Source organism: Stegodyphus dumicola, chromosome 12, assembly GCF_044657685.1.
Source record: "Stegodyphus dumicola isolate Sdum_Otavi_A_Nest chromosome 12, ASM4465768v1".
Taxonomy (NCBI): Eukaryota; Metazoa; Arthropoda; class Arachnida; order Araneae; family Eresidae; genus Stegodyphus; species Stegodyphus dumicola.
The window spans coordinates 83,317,759-83,330,101 of NC_140779.1; the positions used below are offsets into that span (position 1 = coordinate 83,317,759).

At 34.0% G+C, this 12,343-nt stretch overlaps 1 protein-coding gene across 1 annotated transcript; it reads right to left on the bottom strand.

Moving 5' to 3' along the window:
* Positions 1-7,503: 7,503 nt before the first annotated feature.
* On the bottom strand, positions 7,504-11,210 carry LOC146993704 (general transcription factor II-I repeat domain-containing protein 2-like). The gene is made up of 2 exons (XM_085827409.1): positions 10,163-11,210; positions 7,504-7,649 (listed from the first exon to the last, which is right to left on the bottom strand). Exons 1-2 carry the CDS (start codon positions 11,208-11,210, stop codon positions 7,504-7,506), a joined length of 1,194 nt encoding a protein of 397 aa, XP_085683535.1.
* Between the last annotated feature and the right edge of the window lie 1,133 nt (positions 11,211-12,343).

A 12,343-nucleotide genomic window follows, 5' to 3' on the forward strand; every position in this document is an offset into this window, starting at 1 on the left:
AGGATATACCTTGCCATTCTGAGCGGGTATGTAGACTAAGTACATAACATTCTTACACATATAATTTTGATTTCCTGTATAAATCCCTCTGCATGAAATTAAAACTGATAATAACGAAATTGTGAAGCAAAGTCTAGATTACTGCTATCTAAATATTTTACTATCTTTCCAAATTTTGTATTATACTATAAGGACGGGTTTTTATCAGACGCAGTAGTATATGTTATTTTTATTTGAGAGGAATAGCAAAGAGTTTGGGATACATTCGGTAAAATTTGTTTCCTATAATAAAAAAAGCTTTAAAACTGTTTATTTTAGATGCGATATGTATGGAAGATATAATATATGAAAGAAAACTAATAACGTTAATTTGGCAATAGTCCTTTTATTTCTTCATTTTAATTTGGCTACGTCCCCTTTGTGTCCTAAAAGTAGAAACTGTTTGTAATAACTTTCTGGACTGTGTCTTTTCAAATGAATCCGTTTATGTAATCCCGCTTCAAGGCAAATGTTTCTCATCCAATCAGATTAAAGAAACATTTTACTGTATATCTCGTTGACAGTAAATCCGTCGGCTGTTAACATTCTATTTGACCTTCAAATCATTGCTACACTAAATTTTTCAGGTAGTCGTTAAATTACTTTCATTTTATAAACACTTCAGTGAAGCAAGTGTTTTTCCATAAAACGATATTTACCCTGTCTAAGTCATTGAAGTAGGATGATTGAAGAGGTTAACTGTTAGAGATGAGATGCTTAGCTGCGTCGTAATTACTCGGAGAGGTTTTAATGCGCAGACTGGATGATGAACCTGAAGATAGACCTTGCTGAATTTAGTATATTCAGCATAGTTTTGTTTCGTAATAAGGAAGCCTTGATAAATACGTTTGCACATCCTCATTATGGGTGCGGTCTGCACCCCCATAGTTTGATATAACTATTTACATATTTGAACAACTGACAGAGTAGAACGATGCGAAGCACATGTCGTATGAAGCAAGTGAAGCGAGAAAAAAGGGAAGAGCTCAAGGCATGTAGTAAAACGTTTCTTTAATCTAATCGGAGGAGTTCATCCGCATTGCATAAGAATGATTACATGAGAAAGCATGAATAGAATTAATTCGGAAAGACGCAATACAGAATGTTATGATAAAAATATAAACAATTTCTACTTTTAGAACATAAACTGGACGCAGCGAAGTTAAAACGAGGAATTATAAGGGCTATTTTCGAATTAAAGTTATTAGTTTCCTTTCATGCTTTATATCTTTCATGAACATATGAATAAATATTATATATTATTACGATAGAAATTTAATTTCGGTATTAGTTGGATTCATATGATTTAATTGGGTTTTTATATTCTTTCTATGTACAACCCAAACTAACAAAAACGAAAATTCATGTTTTACGATGTTAACAGTTCAATTTATGGTACCTTTTAGATGTTTAAATGAAATTTGAACAACCGGAATGTAAGAGATTTTCTTTCCCTGTTATATCTTCACTATAGCTATCTGATTTTTCACTACTAATACCTTTGAAATAAAATATTTTGACACGAAAATCTCCAAATCCTTCAAATCTTGGAGTTTTTATTTAAAGGACGGGAAGTGGTGAATATCCATGGGAAAGTAATAATAAAACTCAAGATGTTCCTTTTACATTACTGAGCCAAATATTGTTGGTTACGCATTTTTCGATGGTAAGTCTTCTAAGCTCTTGAAAAATAAATATCCTCTCTTGCGGCCCCGCCGTGTCACTGGCTAAATATGATTTCGGACAAGAGTCACGTTTCTGCCTCAGAGAGTGTTAAAGAAAACATACGCGCCCAAAAAATAACTTCTTATTTCATTTCTCACTTTCGAACGAAGGACATCTTAGCGCAATATTACGTGTATCCCGCTGCGGCGTGAAATAACTGTCCGTCATTGCAAAAGGAACTCACGTACGTGAGCAAGATCATAGGTTTTGCAAAGGGATCGGATAATAATCCTCATTAAACAACACGGACTGAGAAGTGCTTTGGAACTTTAATAATACTGTGTTATACTATTTTTATACAAGTGAAATTCATTGTAAGAATACAATAGAGTTTTGGCAACTGCGACTGTACTCATCCAGTTAACTGAAAAATTATATTGCTTTTTGTCTGAAGGAAAAATACTTATTTACTGAAATTCACATTAGGAAAGTTTAGTTTTTGTTTAAAGTACTTTAATTCAATGAAGATTGTAGAGAGAAAGAAATTTTTAACTCCCATAAAAGTAAATACAATACAAAGTTTTTTGACAAATTGCACACTAGTATTTTTTAACATGTTTTTGTGCTACGAAATATATAGCTAGCACGTAAATTAGAATTAAGCTGGCACATATGTCTAATAACTGTATCACAAAATAAAAAAATTAACTACAAAAATTAACATTTTTATAAATAAATGAATAAGGTATTCTGAATCAATTTCCAAGGCTATTTTCGCTAAAAGATACATATATATATTTTTTAAATTCTGTTTATCCAAAAAAAGGGCCTATATGTGTTTAAAAAATTAATGGAAAATTAACATTATACTGCCGTTAATTTTAGCAAATTGCGTTTTAAAATGATATATATCATGGACGTAATTGTAAAATGATATATTTGTATATTTTTCTCTTGCATATTTTTGTCAAGTAGCTCCAATAAAAGTTTTGATAATCTGCGATTTAAATAGAGAGAAATAGAACGCATAAATCGCCGAGTATATGTTACTCGAGGAAATATGCATGTATTAATTTTGCTTAATAAACAGGTATAAAAGAAAAAAATCTTAATACTTTTCAAAATCCTTCAAAAAGCATCTTCTGTTTATTGTTCCCACAGAAACTCTGCAAGATCTGATTGCAGATAACGGCATGTTGTTCTGCATTGTACTTTATTCCGTAATTTTATACTTTCCCTTAATCGTCTACTTTTTAGAGTATACTTGTGTTTTGGAATCTGTGAAATCCATTTGTTCCGAACTGCATTATGGAGTACACTTTCCAAGAATTTTAATCGTGAAGGGCTACCAAAATAACTATATCTTTTTAAAACTTAATTAAAAATGAAGAAGAATCTAATTTGCATCAAACTTCGTATCATGAATTCGGACATTTGTTCCTAATAAAAAGAAATTATTAGTTCTTGGTTTCGCTAATAGATGACTCTGCAAATGTAAAGAATTCTTTGGATGGCATTTAACAAAATAATGACTGCTTTAATAGTATGCACTTGTTTCATTACATAGTATTCCACACTATCAAGTGTTTAATGTCAAGAGTTTATCATAATTTGCAAGTATGTGATTACACTATTTACCAGGGTATATGAAACGTATTTTACGACGGAGAAAATCTCTTAGTTGTAATTAGACATTATGGATAAAATGGCTTTTGATGAACAGACATTCAGTCCAGCGATCGAAGAGACCAAGTGACAGCACACGGTATTAAACATCCTTCTAAGGAACTGCTTCACAAGTGCTGCTAAATAAGGGGTATACATTTTGCATCAACGTGACAGTCTTTGTGATATTTTGATTTCTTCGAACATGATAGGATATTTTTGATTGGCCTTTTTAGATAAATCTGTCCTGTTAAAGAACATGTTTTCAAACACTTGTTGCCCATAAAATATCAGATACACCTTTCGTCTGTAGCACATTTTCCAGTACCTTTTTGCATAATGGCTTTTCAAAAATGAATGAACCAATGATGACATTTGTCGTGAAACTGCAACATACGCTTATTTGCGAGACTAGTATATACTTCAAGTATTATGTACGTGCAGAATTTGTCTTATTTATTGGTATTAATATTTCTGTGCTATGAAAAATATGCTTCATCTGTCCAAAACGCTCTTGGGACTAGACTCGATACATGGAAGCAATAAATTGCAGAATTGAAAGTCCCAGGTTCTAAGTCTAGCTAAAATCAAAGTAGCTAGGAATTGTGACCTCTTGCCAAATATTACTAATAATAATTCTCTTCTGTATAAACCAGGAGCAATTGGTTCACTCCAAAAGATTTGATAAGCCAAGAGATTCTAAACCAGTAGTGCCAATAAGCTTGTTTATTCATTATTTCCAGTGGGAGTACTAGCCGTTATTCGCTTTGGCCACCCCTAAGGCCGGAAGCGGTGGTTACTTTATACGGTATTTCTCCCACCTCCTTGGCGTGCCTTCGTGGTGTAGTAGTTCTGCACGCTGGGCCGGTATTCCAAAGGTCCGTGGTTCGATTCCCGGGGATGGCGGTTGCTAATTTTTCATCTCTCCGGCCTCAAAAAAAAAATCCTAATGTCTCTACAACTTTATTATGAAGGCACCTAATAGGCGAGTCATCGTTGCCTACTCTGAAGGGGCTATCATGCCTTTGCTGGTGCGAAAGCCGGGACCTTCGGTAAGGCAGTCAAAGTCACTACTATCTGGGTGGCATAGTGCCAATAAGTACACTTCAACAATCAGGTTTGGATAAGACCTCTTTCTGTCTTCTGCTTTTGTATTTCTCTGTTGATACAGCACGAACATCGGCTTGTAATTATTTAAGTCCATTGCAATTTAGTACCATGCTGCATTATTTTTTGGGAGTTAATTCTTCATTCCAAGATTGAAAAAAAAAAGAGATAGACCTGTAAAAAAAAGTGAAGGTGATTCATATAAAGCTGTATAAATATTTTTGTAGCAGCATGATGATAAAGAACACCGTGTGCCAGTGAAATGAAATATCATGTTTTGTGATGTTTTCGCTATCATAGCAATGTCAAAATTTTTTCCTTGAGAGATTTGTCATAAATATACAATTATTATAGCTTGCGCACGGTATCTCTCTGTTAATGTATGTAAAATGCGATTGCAAATTATAAATAGCCACTATAATTTACAATCCATTGTTTTAAGTAATGATTCCTTCTAATATAAATTATTTTACAATGTATAAAAGTCTTAATCATAAGAATGTTTGCATAACTGAATACAGCAACACACACGGCTTTTTCAGTGGTCTTATCTAACGATTCTTTATAGTTTCTTATTTTGTAACAGTGGTTATCAAACTGTATTTGACGGAACCTGGGGTTCCGCTATTCAAACTTTAGTGTTTTGCTAGTCAAAATAAAAATTGTAAAGCACTCGCATTGATGGACTGTAGATTGACTGTAGACATTTAGTTACAGATTAGTTTTAAAACTCAAAATGGGGTCATCATATATCGCTTAGCGAAATTAAACAGGTTTGGATCATTAATTGAATTTAAACGACTGTGTTAAAAGTTATACAGTGGAACATATTTTTTATGTGAAACACACTGTTAAGAGAATATTTCCCTGAAGAAAAAACTAATTATGACTGTATAAAATCTCCGTTCGAGTACTGCAATAAATCAGAAGGCTTGCCAATAAAGTAAAGGAAACAACTTGTCTGCGTATCAAAATATTCGACGCTAAAATCTAAATTTGAACAAGATAAGCTCCTAAACTTTTGATTCTAGATTCAGAGCTATCATCACACAACTCACACGGTTATGGTTATGAACATTAACCACACAGCTATGTCTTTTGGACAATTTATTTTTTTTTTAAGTAGAAATCTTTTTCAATGTATGTGGCAACAGAATGAAAATAGCATCAAAATAACATCAATAACATCAACAGAGTTAGACAGAGTTTGTGTAAAAATGTGCAAGCATAAATCATGTGCATCTTGACATTAAGTATAATATTAGGTAGGCGTCACTTGCACCACGAGTTAATGCTATTAATGAGTAAATTACATCACTTATATGTTAAAATTTTTTAATAAAAAATGCAGTACGTTTTTTTCATTGTCTTTACATAAAGTACCCATAACATATTAATCTATTTTTAAATATGAATTTAAGATATATTTTTTAAGTGGAATGGAGTTCCCGAAAATACCTGATAGTTCTAAGGATTCTGGGAGTCAATAAAGTTTGAAGACTATTGCTTTAGAATAAGCAAATCAGAGTCTTTTTTTCCTTGGCTGACTTGCATCATAACACCATGGTCTCGAAATTGTCGAATCCGCTAATTAATTTTTTTCCCACTGCATTTTTGCTTAGTGTGTTTCGCTTCATAAAAGGCTTACAAATAGAGGATGACTTGAAATATAGTCTCAAATAAGTTAAAGAAAATAAATTCTGTCAGGTGATGAAGATACGCGAAATGAGGGAGAGTAAAAATATGTCTTGAAGTTTTTTTTTTCAAGTAGAGGGTTTTTATATGATTTGATTCATTAAGTAAAATAAATATCAGTTCTATGATTTACTGATAGCTTATAACATAATAAGTTATATTAAAATTGTAATTGTACTTAATCAATCATGTTAACAGAGCATAAAATTTGCAATGTACATTCTTGTTATAAAGTTTACTGTAATACTGCAAATATTAGCTAGCTATTAAAACATATTTTTAAAATATGACATCTTTGGTCAATGAACTACATTTTTTTCATATTTCTGTTTATCATATATAGTGTGTCCCGTAAATGTTGCGACAAATTTCTGAAGGAGGTAGGGCACAAGGACTAAGAATTGCATTGGAACCCATGCTCGAAAATATCAGGGGTAACTGGTAGCAGAGGTAGAAGACGGGAAAGGAAACAAGAGAGTGATTAATTTGAAACATTTATTGGGCATGAATACAAACAGTGCACGACAGCTCGAATGTTACAACAGATGCTCGAAGTTCGCACCATCAAACGCCAAACATGCCTGACACCAACGGCCCATTAATTGTCGGACAAACACACCGGAATTGATCGGATTGTTCAAACACACCGGAAGTTTCTTTGATTGTACCAGCTGCCCAGGCTGGTCTGGATGCCGGATCCATTTCGGACACAACATGATCGTGATATACGACACTTTTGATAGCTCCCGACAGAAAAGAAATCAAGGTTCCATAAATCCGGTGAGCGTGGGGGCCAAGGATTCGATCCACCACGCCCATTCCATCGATGCTGGAATGATCTTTTCAGATGGCTACGAACATCTAGTCCAAAATGAGCAGGCGCCCACACATTAACTTTGAAGCCTTGTTGTACCGCGTGGTGCGGCACACCGTGGGGATTTTCTTGAGCCCACAAATGCGGATTATGTGGATTGAATGCGTCATCCTGATTGAATCTGGCTTCATGCGTGGACAACACATAAGCTGGACACTTTCTTACAGCAATAACTAACGGGGAGCAATAACTGAACCCTTTGGATACCAAAGGGTGGAAGGACTCGGCGTTCAAGACACGCTGCACACTGGTACGAGACATTCTTGATTGAGAGGCAATGGCACGTATGCTGGTCCTTGAATAGCTCTCCACCGTATCCAACAAGCTTTCATTCCTAACGACCGAGCGAATCGATCGTAGCCTGCTCTCACTTGTCCTGTCATTTCTTAATGAACCCTAGAGGCACAAATTTTGATGCATACGTGCAAACAAACTGTGGTGTGGTAAGGAAAATGTTCTCAATAAATGCGTGCAGCGGCTTGTCCATTACCCTCAGCTATGCCATGCACTAAGTGCATGTCTGCAAGCTCTACGTTCGTATAGCGTCCATGCTCTTTTTGTGGTGTTCTGGTGCTTTCTGGTAAATCCTCTTTATCTACGAAAGCTGTTCGCACACGTTATAGACATTTTTGCTTTGTTGTAAAAAAAGTCTACTTCGAAAATTTTGTTTCGACTGCAACTATGTATTTTTGAAAGTATAAATTATTGCCTTCTACTTGATAGTTCTGTTTTGACGCAAAATGACACTTTTAAAGAAGGTTAGGTTTTGTTTGGTGCTCTTTCCGAAGAAAATTATTCGTATCTAGTTATTAAAAAATGCTTTGAAAGCCATGTTTTTTATATCTAATCCTAGAATAGGTAATATTTTCATACAGAGAGGAAAGAAACATCAAATTTACGCTTCAAATGTAAAATGTCCAAATACATATCCAAGGAAAAAACATAATTTTTTTAATGTTGCAAAGGTAAGAGCTTTAACGTTTAAAAAAATCCACGAAATCAAAGGATAGTTGCAAAATCATTAAAATGCTCAGTGTCAACTGTAAACAAAGTCATTAATGCTGATTAAAATCATTAATGGCGAAAAAATATAATGTGCATCGTCTTTCTCCACGACATATCACCGAACGCAGAATGGACTGCAGAATTCTTTATGAGAAACATTTACCCGGACAAAAATGAAAAAAATATGTCACGATGCATGAATCTTGGGTGTATGTAAATGACTGCAATAAAAAGAGATGCATTTATTCGCATCAAAGGGGGGAACAGATTCTTAAAGGATGGCTCAGAGAATTTAAAGAAAATGTTTTAAGGAGATTTATGATTGTTGTTGGTTTTCAACATAACAGCAAATTAAAAATAAAGTGGGAAAAAATGTTAAGATCAATTCCACATATTTTTAGGAATATATTTCGTACAGAATGTTCAAATATGAAATGCCTTGTCTTTAACCACAGTGCCATCAATCATTGGAACTGCATCAAGACAAAGCAAATAACTACACGTTGAAATCCACTGTTAATGTTTTGGAAAATATGGACCAAGAAACGGGTATCAAAGTCATACCTTCCACTCATATCCCTACTATATCTTCTGATGCATCACACATGGATTTTTGCTACTTGGACATTTAAAATGAGGATTGTCCAAACGTCGACCTTAACTCCCCTCCCTTGCATTTTGGAAAACTCTTCAAGAGGAATGGCCTAAAATACCTCTTCCGATGCTACAAAAGACTTGTCTTGGAAATTACTGTTCAAAAAGATAGTGAAGAATAAGGGTTATCAAACAGATCATTTAAAACACAAAAAATGTTTCGTAAAATATTTCTTTAAATGCAATAAAAATCCTTTAAAAATGTGCGAATAGCCTCTGATACCAATTGTAAAGTTATAATCATAACCGTTTTAAATTTGCTTAGTGTCAAGAGATGACGCCACTAGCATCTCAAACTGAATTCGGTCGCACTCTTTTTCAAAGTCTGAAATACTTAATGCATGTCAAACAAAAGTGGAATTTTTGCTAATTTGTAAGAACTTATTACCGGCCTTCATGTTTAAAGAAAAAAAGAAATGTTTTCTCTCTTTTTAGTTTCAGTAGTGTTACTTGTTTTGTTTACTGTATACTGCAGGCAAATAATTGGAACTCTTAAACGCTGTGTAATTTAGAACAGGGGTCTCCAAACTACGGCCCGAGGGCCACATCCGTCCCGCGGACAGATTTTGTCCGGCCCGCGGAGAGCTAGCATACTTGAAAACTCCTTTTAGAGACCATATTTTTTATAGCAAATTAAATTTAGTTTACTGAAGTATTCTAATTTTATGTTGAATAATTATTAATATGACATCTACATTGATATGGTCATGGGCTAACTACTCATAACATTGTTGTAGGCTTATTGTTATTTTTTTTTGTGATAAGTTGGATAAAGAAACACAGAATTGTAATGAGTAAAGACATGTATAATATGCAGAAAATTTAAATTCAGTACATAATAACTAACAAATTATTGAAATGAATCCAACTAACATTTTATACATTTTAAATAAAAACATAACTTATAACAAGCATAATGACATATGAAATACTAATGAGATTTATGTAATTGAGATTTTCCACTGACAATAGTTTGTAGCTGTGGACTAATTTTACTTGTACCAATTATTAAAATAGATTTAAAATGCTCATCAGTTAATTTAGATCTGTAAACATTTTTTGTGTACTTCATTTTGGAGAAGGTCTTCTCACACAAATAAGTAGTACCAAAAACAGAAAACAGCCCACGAGCAAATTTATGCAAATTATCAAATTGTGTCAGTGGAAGACTCTTATAAAATTCCAACAAAGATGAGTTTTGATATTTGTTCTTAATTATATCAATGCACTGTAGATCAATCATTTCCATTTGAAGTTCCGGGGCTAGGGTTTCAATGTCAGTATCAAAAGGATTCTGAAAAATCTTAATTTGATTCGCAATGGCATCAAAGTCCGAGAAACGAGTATCAAAATTTACTTTCAAAGCACTCAAAGTTTCGATTGCAAAATCGATAGGAAACTCAGTCTCAGTGGTGTGGCTGAATATTTCACATGTTTTAAAATGTGAAAAACATTTACTTCGTAGTTGTGATTGAAACAGTATCAGTTTCTTCCGGAATGATTTGATATTAGTGTATAAATCAGGAAGATGCTGGTTTTCTCCTTGCAATCTCAAATTCAGTTCGTTCACATGTTTTGTCAAATCAACATAGAATGCTAACTTCCACAGCCATGCGTTGTTTTGTAATTCAGTAAGAGGGCGATGCTTTTCATTCAAAAAAATTTCGATCACTGCTCGAAGTTCAAAAAAGCGCTGAAGGACTTTCCCACAACTAAGCCAACGTACGGCAGTATGATAAGGTAAGTCATTTTCTCCAATCTCTTCAATAAATTGTCGGAATTGTCGGTGATTCAACCCAAAAGATCTAATAAAATTAACAGTTGATATGACTGGTTTCAGAACTTCAGACATATCCAAACATTTTCCGCACAAGGACTGTTGATGAATGATACAATGTAAGACTAATGGTTTTGAACCACCGTCATTTTCTACAGCCTTTGACACAAGAGCGACCACTCCTTTATCTTTCCCACTCATGTTTTTGCCTCCATCAGTTGTAATACATTTCAAGTTTTTCCATCGAAGGTTCTTTTGATTAATGGCCATTTCAACTCCTTTAAAAATATCTGTACCAGTAGTTGTGCCATGAATACTATACATATCAAGAAGTTCTTCATGCACTTCATAGCTTTTATCTACTCCTCGAATATAAATCAACACCTGAGCAGTATCTGACACATCCGTTGACTCATCCAAGGCCAAAGAAAACCACTCAACATGTCCATTTTTGTCGAACAGTTGAGAGGATATATTTTCAGCAATGTTTTCTACCCTTCGAGCCACAGTGTTTGCTGACATACTGACAGTTTTTAATAAATTTACCTTTTCAGGGCATATTTCTTCGGCTACTGCAATTATGCATTCTTTGATCATTTCTCCATCGGTGAATGGTTTTCCACGTTTTGCAATTTCAAGAGCCACACGAAAGCTGGCACAAGTTGCAGCCTCTTGTTCAGTTTTGAGTTTTGTAAATGAAGATTGCTGCGATTTCAATCCGCGTTTCATAGCTTCGAATTTTTCTGTCCGCAAACTCCCTGTATATTTTGAGTAATTTCGAAAATGTTTTGTTTCATAATGACGTTTAATGTTATATTCTTTGAGAACGGCTATGCTTTCATTGCAAATCAAACATAGCGCCTTGTTACTGGACTCAATTACGAAATACTGAATGTTCCACTGATCTTTGAATTTTCTGCATTCACTATCAATTTTTCGCTTCTTTTCCATACTACTAAATCACACACAAAAGCAACAATTCAAATCAAAATACTGTTACAAAGATGTCTTAAACTTAAACACGCACAAACACGTTTTAAGGAGGTATGCACTATTTTATTCCACAACAGTGTCATAGGAACTGACTTCTGTACGTGCTATTAGCGCCATCTGTTAGTGATGGAAGGTACTACCTATTTCCGCTTGTGTCCACCAGATGTCGTGTCATGTTACTCCTCATGGCTCGTACTCTACGACTAATCTAGAAATTACAGATAATGACAGGAAAATTAATAATATGCAGTGCTGCCGTTTTGCGGACTTTAGTCCGATTTGCAGCCTTTTTTAAACGTTGCGTACTTTTTCGGACTTTTTTATTCATCAGTAGACTATTTCACTTTTTACCACCGGCAACAATGATAATATGGTTTTGGCCCTCGGAACTTACTGGAGTAATCAGTATGGCCCTAAGGCTGGAAAGTTTGGAGACCCCTGATTTAGAAGAATGTTTTGCCTTTAAGAATTAATTAGTGTATAACATTAATTCAAAAAATAGTCCGAGGAATAAAGTACATTATTAACTCGAATATTTCGTTCGGGATGATATTGTAAATACAGTGGTAGCTTGATTGTTTTGCGTTGAAATGGATTTTTTTTTTTTTTTCAATTAACTTTTATTTCCAAAAATTGAACTTGCAACCCCTAAGTTTCTTAAAATCAAGTTCAATTGTGTTTTAACTGTGAAAATTATAAAAGTTAAATAGATACAAAATGCTAGTGTTATTTTGCAGCAACTCTTCATATAAGATTTTATTCTTTGCAGCACTTAAGAGGAGGGAGTGGACAACAACTACAAAATAAAAGTTTAAGGTTTTATCAAAGTAATTACAGAAAATTTGACTAGAATTCCTTCATTTTATTGG